Source organism: Bufo bufo, chromosome 2 (assembly GCF_905171765.1).
Source record: "Bufo bufo chromosome 2, aBufBuf1.1, whole genome shotgun sequence".
In the NCBI taxonomy this organism is placed as follows: domain Eukaryota; kingdom Metazoa; phylum Chordata; class Amphibia; order Anura; family Bufonidae; genus Bufo; species Bufo bufo.
In genome coordinates, this window is record NC_053390.1 from 325,162,927 (window position 1) to 325,184,611 (window position 21,685).

General features: G+C 40.2%; 1 protein-coding gene across 2 annotated transcripts in view; it reads right to left on the minus strand.

Moving 5' to 3' along the window:
* Nucleotides 1-661: 661 nt before the first annotated feature.
* The window catches only part of LOC120989100 (aminopeptidase O (putative)), a 559,812-nt gene continuing 538,788 nt past the window's right edge, over nucleotides 662-21,685 (minus strand). For both annotated transcript variants that reach the window (XM_040416998.1, XM_040416997.1), the window contains exons 16-17: nucleotides 4,277-4,363; nucleotides 662-1,123 (exon numbers count right to left, since the gene is read on the minus strand). In XM_040416998.1, the coding sequence (XP_040272932.1) occupies nucleotides 983-1,123; nucleotides 4,277-4,363 (228 nt within the window). In that variant the 3' untranslated portion in view covers nucleotides 662-982. The remainder of the gene's footprint in view (nucleotides 1,124-4,276; nucleotides 4,364-21,685) is intronic.

Sequence of the window (21,685 nt, forward strand, 5' to 3'; positions counted from 1 at the left end):
AAATTAGTCACCATAGTAGGTTAAAGCCATGTGTTTAACATCCCTGTCCCTCCATATGACTACATCACACTGATTTCTGTACCCAATGTCAAAGTCACTAGATAAGCGGAAACTTCTACAAAGACATGCAGACAACAAGTCTGTCAATTGTGTTATTTCATTAGACAAGTATCTGAAATATGCCACACTACAGAAGACCTTCATACCAAACCAAATTAAATATGTGTTAAACTTGCATGTGCAAACAGCACTGAGGTTACCTCAGGGTAGTCAATTATTGCTCAAGTGAAGACTAAGTCTAGAACTTCATTTCACAACATATCTTAATAGAAAGTTCATACAATCAAAGGTGTTTTCAGTTTTATTCATTTTGATCCTGTCAGGGGGGACTAAGGGGAGACAGGTTTTCTTGCTTTTGCATGAGAGGGCTCAATCCAGTTTTTGGTGCTAAATATACGATATTCACAGGCGCATAATAAAGCAGTGTGAATAAACCTTGATCCGAAAGCTATACAAATCAAATATACTATACATGTAAACCGGCAGGCAAGCAATAACTATAAACTTAAATCCCACAATACAATAGTAGTACCCTTTAGTATCTCAGGTTTTACTTAAAGGATGGGAATCACTTGGAAACGCAAAGATATGTAGGCACGTGTTGCATTTGTAAAAGATAGTAAATGGATTTATTTTTAACTACTGCATAGAAAGGTAAAAATAATGGATGAGACATTACAGACAGTCTGAGACTAGGATTACCTACTATCTTTCAACTTACTCTTGATATATGCCACACAGACATAGCTTCTAACATTGATGTAATGTGCTGGAGGCCAGGCTCCTAGTACGGCCTTGTTCTAGAACAAGTAATCCACCCATAGTTCAGAACTTAATCCTATCTAGTTTAACTTGCATTAACATGACCACACCGAGAGCTTGGCCGTTTCAGTCACAGCATTGTTCTATGGAAGTCAATCCATTAAAACAACATTTCTCCCACCACTTTAACACAGGATACATCCATTTGATCTCTGACAGCAGCAAAGCATCTGTGTGCAAGTTCTTGCTGTCTGGCATCCTCGTTCACCATTAATTCTCCATAGAGGTACACACCCATGGCCTGTTGAGAAGAAAAGAACAAGTAAACACTTCTATAACAAGAAGATTCTGTAGTCAAACACACTGACACAGTTCCCATCCTATTCACACCCCATTAAGACTACACCCTTTATTACTCACTATGGTAATAAAATAGTCAAAATTTATAAAGGTTTCCGTAAAGAAATCCAAAATATAACACCATGCCCTACAGAGCATAATTGTACAGTATGTATGCTTCTTGTAAACACTGGGTAATGCTAAGGAGGCAGATATAAGACATATCTCAGTTTCCCAAATACTGAGAAGCCTCTTCAAAAGACCACCTCCTTAAGAAGAAAACACCATATCCAGACCAAATTTTCTGTGACAGATTTCATTTCCATCACATACAGTATCATGCTATCTTCTTTGACCACCAAGTCCTTCATGACCTCAAGCAATTTTGTTTAATCAAAGAAGGTGGTTGCGCTGCCTCGTATAGGCTGTAACTTCAGAGTGTAGGTGAGGATATGATAGTCTCTTCTAGTGTAACCGAACAACCGGATTCCAATAGAGGATGATCTTTGCCAAAAATGACCCTTCTGCGGATTTTAGAGTTTGGAGCACATAGTGAACGTCTATTAACTTTCCATATATCAACAAGGTTTTATTATACTCACAAAGGTATAAAATCAACAGGCACTGAACAATCAGCAGGTCATCCGTGTTCACAAGTTTGCCCAATCTTGTGAACACGGATGACCTGCTGATTTTTTAGTGCCTGTTGATTTTATACACTTGTGAGAATAATAAAACCTTGTTGATATATGGAAAGTTAATAGACGTTCACTATGTGCTCCAAACTCTAAAATCCACAGAAGGGTCGTTTTTTGGCAAAGATCATCCTCTGTTGGAATCCGGTTGTTCGGTTGCACTAGAAGAGACTATCATATCCTCACCTACACTCTGAAGTTACAGCCTATATGAGGCAGCGCAACCACCTTCTTTGATTAAACAAAATTGCTTGAGGTCATCAAGGACTTGGTGGTCAAAGAAGATAGCATGATACTGTATGTGATGGAAATGAAATCTGTCACAGGAAATTTGGTCTGGATATGGTGTTTTCTTCTCAAGGAGGTGGTATTTTAAAGAGGCGGTTTGATGTGAATTAAGCCCACTTCACACGGAGGTCTGCGATGCCGATAGAAGATCTTAATAACGCAGTGGTGAACTTTAATTTATTTTGTTTTTATTTATTTTAAGAAATTTTAGACTCAAGCAATTTTGGTTGGCCATCTCACAGAGTTATTTTGTATTAAAATCCCTGATATGGAATATATGACCATATATACAAGAAAACATCTGCTTATTAGCATCTCTAAAGCCATCTGTAATGTAGTGATCAAATTAAGCCTTTGTATGGTCAAAGGATCCAAAAACCCATGCAACGTGATTCCACTGATAGCAGCTAATATACAAGCTATAATCACCATGGCAGAACCAGGTAAGTTGGTGCCACAGGCAAAGATGCTGACATTTCCAAAACATTACACCTTGGCACACAAAAAAAGCAGCACAAGACTGCATTATGAGGTGATAAGGCTAAGCTAATATTATATATTTTCTTTCCAGTGCATTTTGCAGAACTTCTTCAATACACAAACATTAGTAGGTTTCTCTGTACATGAACTGCTTCTTTCAGGTCCAGACATTCATTCAAAAAATATCAGACCACACAAAGCAAGTACATATTTATAATTGGAGGAGACAAGGTGTGGCCAGCATGTGAACATTACTGCGGTGGCTACAATGAAATCCCATACTGGTGGCCCTTGAGAACAAAGGATCGGAGGTGTTGAAACCCAACAGCCTGACCATTCTTTCCTCCAACATCTGTTTTTGGAAGAAAGCCAGAAGATCCCCATACACATTAGATGGTTGTCCAATTCCAATGTTTGTTTGATGTGTATGTTCACAAAACATCAGAACAACCAAATTACTGCCTGTGTCCCTAGTTTCACCTATTATTGGTGTTCATGATTTTACAGTATGAAGTAAACTGTAACAACTTAAGAATCATGGGGGAATAGCAGAGTGCAGCAAGAGCAATGGTGATGCGCTCATTGCACCATAGGCCTAATTTTAATATTAAGAAAAAGTATCATAACTCGGGATCAGCAAAAGAAAAATTAACTACAGCTATGTGCCAATGCAAACAGTTGGATAGGTGAATCCCTTTAAATTTTATGGGGGTGTCCAGAATTAGAAATACATGACTGCATTCTTCCAGAAACAATGCCATACCTGCTCATGAGTTCTGTCTGGTATTGCAGCACAGTGGCACTGTTTTTTTTGGGGGAAAAAGCAGCCATGTATTTTTAACCCACGAATACCCTGGTTACTCTTGCACATGGGTAATAACTGTAACATTTTTATAACTGTGTTTAGTGTATATTCAGTAATCTTCATTTAGTTCAACAATCAGAAACTGTAGATTTCAACCATGCTTAATACTGGACTCGCCACGCTTAAAATTTATCTCAGGAAAGTGCCTATGTTGTCAACTACCCATCCTACTCTTTGCTGCAGCACCTCCTCTTTGCTGGTGAATAAATCCCAGTAAACTATTGTAATAAATTCGGGATTTAAAAGCCCCCAACACATTCTAATTTTCAGCTGCCTGGCCCCAGGATCTATTTGATTGATAGAAATTATTAATATAAGAAGAGTATTGTGAAGTGAAGCAAAAGTAATCTGAGCAAGAAGAAAGTCAAGGATCAGTTGTCTATGTAGTTAATTATTCCTTCAAGCAAGTAAGACGTATGATTTGGAGAAGTATCTTCAAAACCACAATGCAGTTATATGACATTGGGCAAACACGTTTGTATTGGGCACACCTATGCATGTCTCAATAGGCTAGTAAAGCACTGAGAAATCTAGTTGCTCATGGCATCTGCCCCATTTTTCATGCTACAAGATCAACACAGGTGATGGTGAGGGATATACTGTGTCACAGTGGTTGTGGTGATTGTGATCTCTATACTAAACTAAGACCGGCTTCACATCACATTTTTGCCCTATGTTCGACATCCTATGGGAACAGCCACAGAAATCATTTACTGCTACTCCATGATTGCATCTAGGATTAAATTGTGAAAGATGAATGATACAGCTGAAGAAGTGAGTTACACACCTGGTCCTGGAGAAGGAAAGTCTCTACGTCCTTGTATGATGTGGTATACTTGTGTTTTATAACAAGTTCGCACCACCTATGCCGCACCTTCAAGAAAAAAAAAATGCACTGGTGACATACAATTTTTGTAAGTATAGAATTTTAGGAACGTACATATAATAATCAATCACAGATATAGCACCTGCATCAAAATATAGTGCATCATATTTCTATAACATAGCATCAAAGGGGTTCAAAAGATGGCAAAGTATCACATATGCCCAGTCTCCCTTGTGGTGGCAGCAGCAGAAAGAATTGTTATGACTTAAAGGGGTTGGCCACTTTCTGGTTACTGTTGACCAATGTGTTTGTGAGATGATTATATGACACTTACTAATATAGCCTTTGTTGAAATTCTGCACCATTTTTTATATTTCGTAAGTTATGTTCCCTTGTCTACAAAGTCTTTTGTACTGTCCACACGGAGGTCCTTTAAATAAGATGGCCGCTGATGGAGGGTCATGTGACCAGACATTAATCCTCCATTCAAACACCTGCACTAAACTCCCACTAAACAGAACAAGTGCAGATGGCAGGTGCAGTGAATTTGAAGGGAGGAGGCATCACATGGAGATGATCTGCCTGGTCACATGACCCTCCATCAGCAGACATTTTATGGACAAGACCTCCGTGTGGACAGCACAAAAGACTTTGTAAGCATGGGAGCATACTTTATGAAATACAGAAAATGGTGCACAATTTCCACTAAGACTATATTAGTAAGTGCCATATAATCATCTCACAAACACATTGGTCAACAATAACCAGAAAGTGAACAGCCCCTTTAATGCTGGACTTATACATTAGATCTGCCCTGACCCCTTATACACATCCAAATCAGCTCTTCTGACTTAAGCGGTCATGAAGAGTCAGGAGTCCCCCCCCCATACACATTAGATGATTGGCATGTTTGCAGACATGAATGTGATATGTATCACTCTCCTAACATTACTGTTGTTTGAAAGGAAGCATGTAATTGGAGCTCTCTATCAATACTGAGCTCTCACCCACCCTATAAGAAAGAGTACATTATAAATTAACCAGCACAGAATTATAGACCTAAAGTTGACATGATCTTAAAAGGTGGACGTACCATTTATACGTTTTTTTTAAGTACAATGAGAACTTCACAGAAGGTGGTAAGTAAGTAGTCTAGCCTCCTCCAATACAATTGCAATCAGTATGCATGAAAAGAAGGGTAACTGAATTATTACATAAAATATTATAGTATTTATACAGATACCTAGAAATACGTTATATAAAAGGATAATAAATCTCCAATTCTTCCATCTTTTGTGGTAAAAGTTACCAGTCCCATGAAGGTTTAACTCTGGTAGGCCGAATCATCATGCATGTGAATACGAATGTGTATGTCCATATAATGCATGTAGTATCAGTATCAGAGTTTCTTGATTACCTATACTATTGATTTATTTTTTCTATTTGCTAGATTGTAAAATGGTTTAATAATCAAATAAAAGTCTGTAGCATCCACAGCAGTTGGGAAAAAGTACCCTATACCGCCTCTGATTGCACACAATGAGTCAATGACAATTATTATATATACATATATAACGACAGCTGTATACTAAGCAGGTCTGGATTTTAAGGTGTGTATCCTCAAACTTGACAGGTTAAGTGATTCTACCATAATAGGGTATTTTCGAGCCAATGAGAAGGGCTATGGAATTGGGAAAGAAGCTGCATCCTTGTGTTTGCCATTACGCTATGTATTAAGTAAATAGTAGAAGTCATTAATCTTGCATAAAGCGCTAGAGACAGTTGTAAAGGATAAACAAGATTAAGCAAGCATCGAATCATAAACTAAATGTCAACATCCAGGGTTTCTCCGAATGTATGCTGACTACTTAGTGTTCTTCTAACCATTCATCATGACTGACTAGAGGAGCATCTTGTCGGCTCTGCATGTGTAGTACCTGTATTCGATTAGACATGCACAGTGGACTTATGTAGACAGCTGTACATTAGCAGGAATACATTGTGCCTCATGTAGCTCTGCTGACGTCCTCACTGCAAGGTTTAACAAGTAAAAAATGAAATGAGACACCTTAGTGATGTTTTCCCCCTGTATTAGATATCTGTCGAGTCACTATGGTATATCAGCTGTAATTAGATTTACTAGGCCCCTGTTTCACTTAAAGGGTACCCACATAATAAGGCTTGACATGTGTTACACAACAGCAAGTTGCAGAAAAGTCATGCAATATAAAAAAAAAATATGCGTTTTGCCTGCAATTTGCTGTGACATGGCTATTTTATAGCCAAGTCACAGAATGGCCGCAGGCGAGTCACATGTTGCAAGTGACTTACATTAATGTCAATTGAATAAAAGTTGGGTGCAATCTGTGATACAAAATCCTTCAGGACTGGATCATGTTGCGGTATGTCACGTGTCACACTGGGACACCATTGACAATCATTAGTTGCAATGATGCGCGACATGCATACACACCAGTGAACTCATCCGCCATGTGGCAGGTTACACACTTTATCATAGCAACCTGCTAGTAACGACCCAAAAATCCTAAACATGTACTCCTGGTACCTCAAGAGATGATACCACAAAAAATGTCCAGAGCTCCAAAGGGAAAACAATACTGCCCTGTGCGGTTCACACTACAGATACATGCTGTAAAGGTGGCCATACGGATTAGATAGAAGTTGGTTGATGGTTAAACAGCAGTTGAGTCCATCTTGGCTGTCACACGTGTTAAAACTGGCCATACATGTTCAATGAAACCGAGCGATGGATGAAAGATCTTTCTGGGAACATTCTTTCATTCACGAACAATCTTAGGCTACTTTCACACTAGCGTTATTTGCGGATCCGTCATGGACACCATTGAAAGTCAATGGGGGACGGATCTGTTTTCTATTGTGTCAGAGAAAACGGATCCGTCCCCATTGACTTACATTGTGTGCCAGGACGGATCCATTTGGCTCCGTTTCGTCAGGAGGACACCAAAACGCTGAAGGCAGCATTTTGGTGCCCGCCTCAAGAGCGCAATGGTGACTGATCGGAGGCAAACTGATGCCTTCTGAGCGGATCCTTTTCCATTCAGAATGCATTAGGGCAAAACTGAAATGAAAGAAATCGGCAGCTCTCACCTGTGTCTCCTTGCAACGAGCACGGACATAGCACCTGGATTGCGTTATTAGTAGGACACTCCCAAAAACGTTAAAAGTCCAGCTTCAATTACCAAGGTAAGAAAACTTTATTTTAGAGGTTTTAAAACTTCCAGTACACGGATAATCTTGTGAGGCGTTTCAGACCACTCTCAATAGGGGTCCTTCACCATGACATACAATGTCTACGTCATGATGAAGGAGATTATCTGTGTACTGGAAGTTTCAAAACCGCTAAAATAAAGTTTTCTTACCTTGCTAATTGAAGCTGGACTTTTGAAGTTATTAGGGCAAAACTGCTTGTGAGAGCCCATGACGGATCTCAGAAAGGGAAAGCCAAAACGCCAGTGTGAAAGTAGCCTTACTTTGAATGAAAGATCTTTCATCCGACAAAAGTATTAAACGCAGACAACTTCTTTTCAGACAATGTTCTGTCATCTGTCGGCTAAAACTACTGCTTTTAAATTTCAACCGATTAACATTGTTTTGGTTGAAACCATGCATTTTGCTCAACTTTAAAGGGACACTGTCACCTGGATTGCACTTACTGAGCTATTAACATCACCACATCAGTCTCCACGATTTACATTAAAATATACTAGTATTACTGCCCTGTGTCTTGTAATTTGTCTATAAAATCGCTTTTATTAATATGCTAATTACCTCAATAAGGAGCCCAAGGGCAGGGCGCATTCTTAGCAAGGAAGGAGGCAGGAGGCGTTTAGGGGCGTGACTAAGGAGGAGGCATATGAATTAGGGGGGCGGCTGCACGGAGGAGCAGACACACACTTGAAACAACGCGATGCTGCGCTGGGGCCCAGAAAGCAGTGCGTCAGGAAGTTACCGCACACATAAACAGAGAGGTAAACAATCCGTGGGGGACTGAAGTGTAAAAATACCTAAAAACATCTGGGGGGACCTTCAAACCTCTATTAATAGTGATTTAACTGGTTTTTAAAAATAATCTTGATCCCGGACCACTCCTTTAAGAGGGAGCTTTTAACCTGCGCACAAACCACTATTGTATTATGTGCATTATGCCTATTGTATAGAAAGAAAAGCTAGCATAATGCTAGAAAGCATATTCATGGGGAGAGCAACAGCTCAATAAATAAAACCGTATCACTGTACCGTACATTGCTAAATTCAATTTATATTAGATTAAAGATAAACCCTAATAAATAGAAGTACTGATGAGAGAGGTGCCTATTTATTGGGAAACAAATTAGGCCAGAGGGGTGCGGCTTAGCACGGTGTGATGCCACCTAGTTATCGCCCCTCCATGCGCTCGGAATAATTACTGAGGCTGACAGTGACGTCACCGGGCTCCTTGCGAAGCGGAAGAAGAGGCTTCGCTATGCAGAAAGGGACCCGGTGCGTCACTGACTGTGATAGAAACTTCACTGGCTGAAAATTTGTGAAGTGAAAAAGGGCTATCAGAAATGTAAAGGAAGGACAGGCATTAATGTAATATTTAGGGGACCATTGTACACATACACCAATGTCCCCAACCCCGGACAACCCCTAAGATGCTGAATTTTTGCCATATACAATTCATAGGAAGGCATCTAGCATACATAAAATATAAATACCTTCTACCCCTCAAGCACTTATACTTTATATTCAGTGCGCTTATAACAAATATTAGAAATTCAGATGCTAAAAACGATGCATTAAAGCAAGATCTCCAGAAATCTCCTTGTGGTTTGAAGAAGTATTTTTTAATACAAAGGCAGGTCTTGTAAAATGGTCAAGGTCATAATCTCTGGAACAACACAGGAAATGAAAGTGCAATAAAATATACATTTGCCCTTTTCTGCTACTAATACACACAGGGATCATAAATCATGGACGTAATACGAAGACTGCTATTGTTATTATATTGATCTTTAACATTTTTGTATGTCAGGGACAAAAAGATACTATATAGATCTAGGTGTAACTGTTATTCTAGCAGGCATTCTTCATGCTTTTAAAGGACTACTGGGCAGTTACTCCAAGAAGAAAGGACTCTTGGCTTTTGTCTGTCTCTATTAACATGGACATTAAAAATGCAGGTGGTCGGCTTCACAGTGTCCTTTTAGGGAATGACAGGAAATAGCGGACAGAAAGCTTCAAAGCTTCACACCTTCCGATCTACTAACAAAATCCAGGTGAACATCTGCGCAAATGGGAACTGGACAAGTACTGTGCACTGTGTGACTGGTTTATGTACCACTAAGATACAGGCTGTCGGAAAACAAGAAAAGCCAAGGCAAGCCTAGAAATAGGTGAATATATGGTTTTTGAAGATATAAGATATGTTATACTTCCTACGACAACCATTTTGTAGGATCTGCTCTGCAACTTTGTTTGAAGCAACAAGCTCTGAATGTGTTCAGGTGACAGGTTCTGTACAACCATAAGAGTAGGTTCCCACAGATGCTTTAGAGGCCGATTCCCTTTCTGTTTTTTTAGCCAAAGTCAGAAGTGGATCCAAGTACGAGGAGAAGTATATATTTCTGATTCCTTTCACATCCACATCTGGCCTTGGCTGAACAACCTGCAGGAAAATCTGCTTCAAAACCTCCTCCAAAAAAAACTGTGTGAACCTACCCTATGAAAGCTGAATTTTCCTCTCAGTTAAGTGACTTAACTCATTGAGAAAGCTGGTTTCTCCTAGAAACACTTCTACACACTCACACTGGTGCCAGTGGAAGCACGAGCCAAACTGGAAAATGTCATATGAAAGTTCCACAGTCTGCTGAAGTTCATCTCCACAGATCCATAACAGTGCTTGTTGACAGGCAAGCCAGGCAACCTGGAATCCAGCAGACAAAAGGTTAACTATATCAGGCACTTTCACACTACAAAAGTCAGTGCAGTACGTTTGGCCTTATTCTACTCGGCAGACGTAGTGGTTGCATCATATATAATTCTTCCACTGTTATCTGACTGCGCACGCTGGTACTGAACGGATGTGTGCTGCTGGAATTAGGCCTTCAGTTAATGCAAGCTATTTCCTCCGTCCCACACTTGATGGGTTGTCAAGAAATGATGAGAATGTCCTCTCATCTAGCAGCTGGGAAATTCAATTAAACTCAACCAGCCACTGGCAGGATTTTTTTTACACCATTTTACAACAAAAGTGGTGAATACAAAAAAATGTGTTCAGCGTAGTATTCAGGATTTTGAAAATGTCCCACAGATGCCAGTGAACACTGCTTTATCATATATGTATATATAGCATTAACTTAATCCTCAGCGCTGTAGACAAGTTTACATCATAGTCCGTCACAGTCCTATTTCTCTACTATACACTAGGACAAATTGAATACGCTTTGTGGGGTGTAGAGGGAACACTATATATTACTCCTAGCCTGTCCGACTTAGAGGGCATCTAGCAGGGCATCTAGCAGCAGATTTGTACCTATGACACTGGCTGACCTGTTACATGTGCGCTTGGCAGCTGAAGACATCTGTGTTGGGCCGATGTTCATATGTGCCTGAATTGCTGAGAAAAAATATGTTTATATGCAAATTAGCCTCTAGGAGCAATGAGGGTGTTACCATTACACCTAGAGGCTCTGCTGTCTCTGCAACTGCTGTGGCCTCTGCACTTTGGTTGACAGAGCCAGGCAGTGAAAACATCATCACACCTGGTCCTGTCAATCAAAGTGCAGAGGGCGCAGCAGTTGCAGAGAGAGCTGAGCCTCTAGATGTAATGGTAACACCCCCGTTGCTTCTAGAGGTTCATTTGCATATATTAAAACTTCATTTTTCTCAGCAATGTGGGCACATATGAACATAGGACCAACACAGATTTCTTCAGCTGCCAAGTGCACATGTAACAGGTCAGCCAGTGTCATAGGTACAAATCTGCTGACAGATGCCCTTTAACAGTATGTTCACAAGTTGCATATATTATGCTGAGGGTTTTGAATGTTGATCTGCAGGCTGGAAATCCGCAGCATATTGCAGTAGTAGCAATGGATAATATTTTGACAAATCTCATTCACACACTGCAGGAAAAAAAATCAGCATGGAAGCTGCCATGTGGTCAGCGTTGGACTGGGGTGCCACCGTACTGATACATTCAAATAATACCTGCTCCCACAGCATCAAGATGCTACCAGATGATTGAATATGGGGGTCACTGTAGAAACTTTGAGAAGGCAGGTCCTGGGGAGAAGAGGACACTGGTAGCTTTCCTCTGTACCTAAAAGTAATCTCAGCTCTGATCGTGTCTATAATAATAAACTGAGGAATTTCTTTAATAATCTAACAAGTTTTTTATATGAACATAGGCTGGTTAAGGTGCTGTACATAGAATATATGTATGTAGTGCAGTAAGTGTACTGTGTTATGTGCCACTTATCTAGGGGGTTGGAAACTAGAGGCCCACCGGGGGATTCACCTGTACCCCTGTGGGCCAGTCCTAGCCTGCATGTGGTTTAGATTTTAAGTCCACAGGATGTCAATTTAGGTTCCAGATTTCACTGCAAAATTCACCCATTTAGGGTTAGAGCTACACGGCAACAAAAAGCGTACAGCTATACAGCAACATTTGTCGCACAACATGGTGTCAATGATGTTTTAATGCAACACACTACAACTGCAACGCAACAGTTGTAATGAAAATCCGACTTGGATAAATTTCTTTGAACTGTCAAGTCGCAATGCTACACCATTGAATATCATTACAAAAAATGTTGCGCTACTTTAGCCTTAAAGGGGTTCTCCAGGAATTAAGAAAATGAAAATACTTAAATATTACTTTATTATAAATATATTCTCAAATACCTTTTATTATTTATAATGGCTCGTTTTTGTCTGGGGAGCAATCATCAGTGGAAACAAAATGGCCACTGTCCCATTAGTTTACACAAAACCAGTCCTGATCACCCATGAGGACAAGTTACTTTACAACACTGAGGTAAAGAGCTGCCTCATCCTCCTCTCTGCTCTACTTGTCAGGGATTATGATCCTGAATACAGATGATAAGAACTTTAGCTGAATCTCTAGGGAATTTAGTTCATGAGGAGACATGAAGTACAGAGAGGACAGACAGGACAGACTGTGTTAATGTGTTGCTGTGGTAATGGTGACTGCATACAAGTGCTGCTGCTCATTAGCCACACCTCACCATCCTCTCATGTCTCCTCATCATCTCCATTCCCAAAGAGATTCACCTGTATTCAGGATCATATTTCCTGACAACCAAAGCAGAGAGGAGGATGAGGCAGCCCTATGGATCATTGTGGTGAAGTAACTTGTCCTCCAGTGTGATTAGGACAGGTTTTGTGTGTACTGATAGGACTGCGGCCATTTTATTTCTCCTAATGATTGCTCCCTAGACAAAACAAGCCATTCTAAGTAATGAAAGGTATTTGTGAATATAATTTATTTTTCTAATTCCTGGAGAACCCCTTTAATGCATGGGGTGAAATTTGCAAAAAAATCCACATGTAAACCATGCAGATTTTACAGCGGATTTCGCTGCAAATACGAACATGAATCAACAATAGATTTTCAATTTACGTCCTGTGTGGACATAGCTGAACTGAAAATATGCAGAGTTCTCCAAAACGTTTGACCCTGCATGTTGTAAATTCTGTCTGGGTCAGGTGTAATAGTGAAATAGTGGCCATTTCCGTCGTTCAGCTGTCTCCCAAATTCCATCAGGATAATGGACATGTCTTAATACAGAGTAAGCAACTTATGAGAGCCCCCAAGAATCCCAAGACCTCAAGTAAGACATTTTTGGAATAGGAGGAGTCTAAAGTAGACAATCTAGCTACAAAAGACATGCATGCTCTTCTCAACACAGAATAGTCCACTACTGGTTAGATACTCATACATAAATTCCTGCAGTTTTTCAAAGAAGTCACAGAAAGCTAGGAATAAAACTTAACTTTTAATCTACAAATTAATATTGAATCACTTCAGATTCCTCTAAAAAATAGCCGACATACATCATAGAGGACCAATTATAACAAAAAATACAAAAATACAAAGAGGGGAGAGTGGGGATATTGTAAACTAGGGAGAAATGTCCCTAACAAGACCCTAGCTGGTACCTCAACCCACAGGAACACCCTGATGGTGGGTGGCCTGTGGTCCAGTGCCTGCCCTGCCTCCCCCTCTCATTGCCCTAGACACTCCCAACGCCTTTCCCCAATTATTGGTTCATCAGGGGAATAATATGGGGCAATAATTCCTCCACCAACAAAAAGTGATAAACAAAAAGTGGACCAGAAAAAAAACTAAAACGTGATTGTTAACACATAAATATCCGATGCATTAGATTATCAGCACACAAAACAATCGATATACTTTACATGATCAAAACTGAATCTCAGGTAAACATGATTGTAACAAGGACAAAAGTGGGGTTGTTAATCACAAAATTAATGGCCACATAGGTATAGATAGAAAAAAAGGGGCATGTGTCTTCCTATTCTAACAATTCCCAAACAGGGGGCAATACAATCCTTCAGCCTGGTAAACAATTATTAATGTATGTACATACAGTCACCCAGTGCAAAATCAATCATGTAGATGTTATCCCATAGGCAGTTAGAACAGATACATAAAGTAGATGTAAAACTGCCATGGAGAATACATCGGGGTTCACCTCGATATGGATGCACGTCCCCGGTCAGGTTGCACCTCCACTTTATAAATCTCACAAGCATGAAGAACTTCCGGTGGATGGAGCGCACGCCAGATGGACGTGTGTCTCCTGTATCAGAAGTCTGGTCAGTGGAACGCAAAATGCGCTCCACCAACAGGAAATTGATCAAGTGGAGCGCACACCGATGCATATGCGTCTCCTGAGTACTGGATATCCGAGCAGTGGAACGCAAGTGCGCCCCACCTACAGGACAACACAGCATGTGGTGGAGCGTAACCTGTTAGTGACCCAGCACTGGTGGTATCGGTACAAAGTGATTTAAAATCACATGTTGAAGGAAGGAATAGATTGTAGTTATATAAACCGGAGACTCAAATATGTCAATAATAATCATGAAAACGAGTGTGTTTATATCAAATTGACATAACCTCCCAGAGTATGTAACAATCAAAAAAGTTGAATACATAATTAACACATATGAAGTGATAGTATAAATATAGAGGGAAGCCCTTTGTTACTATGGGTTACCAAGAAACTATAAATATATTACCTTATGACGCTTTGCGCGCTGGTATAAATGGCCTGTTTCAGTGCTCCTTCCTATGTAAATCTGAAGAAGGACAATTGGCCAAACTAAGTCCCTCCCACAACAGAGACACCTGGGAGGATATCCTGGGAGTTAGTCTTTCGTTCAATCCAAGGGGGGACTGGGATCTAAAACGATAGATCCATTCGGACTCCTTTTGTGGAATCCGTTGATCCCAGTCACCCCTTCTCTGGGATTCCCTGACTAGTTCCAAAGCCGAGAAGCTGAGGACCTCAGGTTTCCCCCATGTACTTCTAGCACATGATTGGCTACTGATGTATTATTTTTTTTATGACATGGTTAACCTGTTTACAAACTCTTCGTCGCAATTCCCTATATGTTTTCCCTATATAGTATTTTGGAAATGAGCATTGGCACAAAACACCACTCCCTTACTTCTACAATTGATGAAGTCCTTGATGATATATTTCCGACCAGTGGTGGAACAGATATTGGTTTTAGTGTTGAAAATAACTGCGATCCAGCCATGCGCCCACCTGTTTCGGGCTAGAATAGTGACTGTGCACTAGACGGTCCCGCAAGCTCCTCCCTTTACGGAAGGTAATGCTCTTCTCAACTGAGAAAGTATATCGTATTTCCTGCCGTTAGAGCTGCTCCTGCCATTTATCTCCTATAGGACAATACAAAGAATTGGGAATGTTAAAATCCAACTTTACAGTATCTGTTGCCAGGGAACAGCACATTATCATCAGATCCCAAGATTTATCTATGTGCATGAGCACCTTTATGCCTCCTCTAGTAAGGAGTCCCACAGCATCCACGTGCTGCCGTACAGTCTTCATGCATATACAGAGCTATTTTCCACTTGAAGAAATAGTGTACATACCACATCAAATGGAACATTTTATGAAATCACAGGCTTATAGAAGTACAGTAGACGCCTTATACATTTAAGTAGTAATGAAGCCACGTACATGAGGCCTAGCACAGCAAAAATGTCAAAGATTACCTCAAACCAATAAACCTGGCATCAATTGAGAGCCAGAAGTTGTATACTGACAGAGATGAACAATTACAAATTTGTTCTGGAACACTTTATTCCAAATACCAATTGCCAATTCCGTCTGGCGATAGTCACTGAGGTGGGTAAGAGGCTAGGGATTTTGTTTTGTTGGTTGTTTTTTCCAATGCTTGCTGTCAGTATTATCATACACATTGTCAGATTTGAAAATATTAAAGCTGAGGTGCAGTTTAATTTGGGGAGAACATACTCCGCCTGCTCCTTGGTCAAAAAAGCCAGCCATAACCAGAGACTAAAATGCCTGACAGCTTATACTTTCTAGAACCTTCCTGTCACACACTTTAGCTTTGCCAACAAGCCAGCATATAAAAATCTATCAAGCTGCCAAAATATTTAATGCATTAAAATGCCAGACAGCGTGACAGGATACACATCAATGTTTCCAACTACTCGTGATTCTCCATCACTACAGTCACAATATTCGAAAAACACGCATACAAACATCTGCCGCCATCTCAGCGACAAAGGACAAGGAAGAGGCCTGCTTCTATTTATTCTGAAGTCCACGTACATGTTCATTGAGTCATACCGTCTCGTTGCCATGAAATAAAAGGGACAAAGAAAGAGCGCCTGCAGTAAAGGCTAACTGATCCAAGGACAATAAGTGCTGTGTGAAGGACTAGGTCTCGTTAGGAGACATATTCCCTGTGATACGGCTCTTCAAAGTGAGGAATAGGTGAGAAATTCTGTGACAATCTAGTCAACATCAATTCAAAGAAAATTACACCAAAAGAAACATTCAAACCACCTGTCGAGGCAGAGCGGGGCAGCTTATAAAAATTTTACCCTGTTTCACCCGCCAATCCTGATTTCACGCTGCATTCATTCTAAAATTCTGGAATGAGTTTGAATTACAACAAAAGAATGACACCAAGAATATTTTACAGGACGTCTGTGAACTCACTTCTCAGAAGAGCACGTAGTTATTCATACCTCATAATGACCTTTTTTCACATACATTACATTTTATTTAAATTTGGTTTTGTTTTAGCACAAGATCAAAGAATGGTACATTATGCTACTACATACCTAATAGACCCCCATGTCAGAAGCGATGTCACTGCCATCAGCCACCTTTAGTCTAAAGCTATCTAGTCAATAGAGCCAAACAGCCAATATAGCTAAGAAATAGATTTTTTATAATAAATGTCTGTTTCCTGTGCCGGGCTATATTTCTGCAGCCCACATAAGTAGTGAGAACATAGACACAACAATATCTAGAGAAGAGAGATCTACAGAAAGATGGAAAAAAGAGCTATGTCATCTTGATAAAATGCCCCTGCTGTGTGGTAACTTCTGGATTACCAGGCATTACATAAGCAGCTGGAAAACCATCTGCTGTACCATTAATGCTGGGTTCACACGGGCGAGATTTGCGCGCGGGTGCAATGCGTGAGGTGAACGCATTGCACCCGCACTGAATCCGGACCCATTCATTTCTATGGGGCTGTGCGCATGAGCGGTGAATTTCATGCATCACTTGTGCGTTGCGTGAAAATCGCAGCATGCTCTATATTGTGCATTTTTCACTCAATGCAGGCCCCATAGAAGTGAATGGGGCTGCGTGAAAATCACAAGCATCCGCAAGCAAGTGCGGATGCGGTGCGATTTTCACGCACGGTTGCTAGGAGATGATCGGGATGGAGACCCGATTATTATTATTTTCTCTTATAACATGGTATAAGGGAAAATAATAGCATTCTTAATACAGAATGCTTAGTAAAATAGGGCTGGAGGGGTTAATAAAATAAAAATTTAACTCACCTTAATCCACTTGTTCGCGCAGCCCGGCCTCTCTTTTTTCTTCTTCTTTGCTGTGCAGGAGGAAAAGGACCTGTGGTGACGTCACTGCGCTCATCACATGGTCCGTCACATGATCCATCACCATGGTGATGGATCATGTGATGGACCATATGATGAGCGAAGTGATGTAATCAAAGGTCCTTTACCCAGGTCCTGAAGAAAGAAGAAAGAAGAGAAGCCGGGCTGCGCGAACAAGTGGATTAAGGTGAGTTAAATTAAATTAAATTTTTTTTAACCCCTCCAGCTTTATTTTACTAAGCATTCTGTATTAAGAATGCTATTATTTTCCCTTATAACCATGTTATAAGGGAAAATAATTACATCTACACAACCTTGAACCCAAACCTGAACTTCAGTGAAGAAGTTCGGGTCTGGGTACCACATTCAGTTTTTCATCACGCGCGTGCAAAACGCGTTGCACCCATGCGATAAAAACAGAACGCAATCGCAGTCAAAACTGACTAAAATTGTGTACCTACTCGCGCAAGTTTGCCGCAATGCACCCGGGACGCATCCTGAGCAAATCCGTCACGCCCGTGTGAACCCAGCCTAAGACCGAGTTCACATCACTGTTTAGCTTTCCATTCACCTGATTCTTAGGAAGAACAGAATTTTTTTTTTTTTTTAAATCAACCGTTATTTTGAGCATCAGTGCTGATCATTTTGCACCAGTTTGTGTCACTTCTGTCAGAGATCTGTTATTTTTGACGCAAAAAAAATTACTTTTTGCAGGACTTTTTCTACCATCAAAAATAATTGATCTCTGATGGAAGTGACCCAAACTGATGTAAACTGATGCTCAGAAGGAGGGAAAGGTAAACAGTGATGTGAACTTGGCCTAAGGAAACAGCAGAAAATACTGAATGTACCAGTGACAACCATAGACACCGACCATCGAACACTGAATATTTTACTGATAATCACTAGAGACTGAACACAACTACCGTATTAACCACATGCTCAATATCTCAATAAATCTCTGACTCTTTATGGTAGGAGCTCTCTACAGTTGGGTAATGGCCAGTTTGTAGTTTTCAGGAATATAACTATTTCTTTAAAATGTAAGGCCAAGTCTATATGTAGTGGAAAAAAATCTTCATGTGTTATGTGACAGATTTCACCCCTATGTCTTGCACCATGATAAAAAATATGCAGTTATGCCCCCTTTTGCATGCAGAAATTTTTGGCTGCAGCTTATCTCCCTGGAGAACATAAGGTACGAGTGAAAATATTCATTTCACCCGATCCTTCTGTGCCCCAATGTCATCTGTCCTGGGAGAGTTGGGAGCTACCCATACACATTAAACTGTTGGCTGACCCACCATCCTCGGTCGTTTCTCTAAAGGGGGTCTTTAGAGAAAATATGAGTTGATATACAAGCCGTCAACAATACTCAAGATTATTTGACAACTGGCAACGTACAGTATCTTATAAAACAACTTTCCGTGTATATCACTGTGAAGATGTACAGAACGTATACAAGCATGATCTCATATTGCAGACAAACAGCAAAGAATTACAATAAATGGACAGCAAGAGGGTAAAAAATGCATAATGCATATTACTTTGCTAAATTGCAGATTATAAATGCTTTAAAACTATTAGGCTTCATGAGCCATATCTTTGGCTGTGAGCTAAATAAAAAAACTTGATCCTTTGGTCTTTAAGCCTTCAATATATGAAACACATTCCCAGAATCTGAAAAAAATCTATGAGAAAAATAACTTGGCACTAGGAACACAGGACAACTAAGGGAATATCATCTCACTGAAAATGAGGCAGCATAATTCAATTAAAATATCTTAAGGAGGCCTTGATTATTTTTCATTAGGCAATTTGTGCCGCTAATTCCAGGGAGGTACCAAAGCCACAGCATTTAGCTGTGTTCCCTAAATGTCTTGTTGGTAGATACTGACATATTTATCCATTTTAGGAAAGTCATTACTCCTTTCAATGTAACAATGAAAGCTATAAGGCCTCTTTCACACAGGCGAGATTTCCGTGCGGGTGCAATGCGTGAGGTGAACGTATTGCACCCGCACTGAATCCGAACCCATTCATTTCTATGGGGCTGTGCATATGAGCGGTGATTTTCACGCATCACTTATGCGTTGTGTGAAAATCGCAGCATGCTCTATTTTGTGCGTTTTTCACGCAACACAAGCCCCATAGAAGTGAATGGGGCTGCGTGAAAACCGCAAGCATCCGCAAGCAAGTGCGGATGCGGTGCGATTTTCACGCATGGTTGCTAGGTGACGATCGGGATGGGGACCCGATCATTATTATTTTCCCTTATAACATGGTTATAAAGGAAAATAATAGCATTCTCAATACAGAATGCTAAGTAAAATGTGGATTGAGGGATTAAAAATTTTAAAAAATTAACTCACCTTCTCACCTAACTCTTCTTACTTCTTTAATCATGAGCTGCCGGCTAAAGGACCTGTGGTGACGTCACATCACATGGTCCAATTACATAGTCCATCACCGTGGTGATGGACCATGTGATGAGCTCAGTGACGTCACCACAGGTCCTGAAGAAAGAGCAGAGACGGGCAGCTATGAAGGAGGTGAGTTAATTTTTATTTATTTTTTAACCCTCAATTGACCTTCTACTAAGCATTCTGTATTAAAGAATGCTATTATTTTCCCTTATAACCATGTTATAAGGGAAAATAATAAAATCTACACTACAACTAACCCAAACCCGAACTGACATCCAGCGCCTACCTCTCTACCCTGCCACCAGACCCCGCTGACGAAGGTCATAATTGACCGAAACGTCCGGGAATTTTGTCTCATGTGGCTATATACTTATGATGTATAAATGATCTACTCTAGTATACAAATGATAATCTGCAAAAAAAGAATTAAATGTGAAAATTTATTTTGCACAAAAATCTTTTGGAGTGCCGTGGATTAACTTTACACACTTCACCATGTGGCACATGTGAAGTCTCATGTGAGGACACATGTGCGGGTGACATAGTCGTGTCTAAACTCCATCCACTGTAGGAACCTTGTGACGTCGGGGAAGTTCACATAGGTCTGCATCTGTGCTGTCCTGTATCCAAATGAACTGGTCTGTGGTCTTGTAATTGGGGATCTCTTATGTAAGGTGACAGAGGGACCAGGTACTTTGAATTTTGAGGATGGATCCTTTTGTTCTCAAGTGAGATAAGCCACCTCCGGTCCTTATTGAGAATACATGCATGAATGGCTGAGTTGTGTGCATGTGTATAGGAATGATAGCGGTCAGCCGAACAAAAATTTGGCCACCATTTTATTGAAGGTGTATGGGCAAAAATAAACAATCGTATTCTGATCATAAAACACTTTCATGGAAACATTTCAATCTTATCACAGTTATTGATACAATATTGGAGGATAACAAGCCTTACGTTCCCCTCCTTACAAAAGATCAGTCTATAAAGATAGCATCCACATTATTCATTACTTAGACTTCTGTTTAAGCAGGAGGGGAGTCAGGGTCCGAACATGCTCCTGTAGAAAAATGGCTTGTAAAGGAAACAACAGGTATTGTGTCCTCTTTTTACAGGATGTACATCCTGAGATAAAAATATGTTATCAATACACATAGACAACTAGAAATACATACATAACTGCAACTCGGGAGGAAGCCTAAGAAATGGAGGTAGATTTGTGGTTGTAATTATTCTGGGAGTTGAATGAATGTATTTTGGGTACAGAACAGAATGGAATAGGCTGTCCACTAGTGCTCATTACAGTCATGATCATGGGCCTAACTATAGCCAGAGAGATTGGGGGGGATGCAATAAAGTGAAAGTTATTATTATTATGACTACTACATGTCAAACGAATGCGTATTTGCGTATCACAAAGTGTTAGGCTACATGCACACGACAGTGAAAAAAATGTCTGTTAAAAACGGACACACTGTCAGTTTTTCATAGCCATTTTGCATCAGTGTGTGCATCCATTTTCTGTCCGTGTGTCCGTTTCTAATGTCCGTTTTGCATCAGTTTTTCACGTCCATTAAAAACGGACATGAAAAATGTATGAATTTGATTGGCAGTTATTTCTAGACCCACCCTTCTGAGAACACCTGCAGGATGGTAGGCCCCCAGCTAAAATAATGTCCCCCATAGTGTAGGTTTTTTTTTTTTTTTTTTACTGTCCCCAGCTTTAGTAAT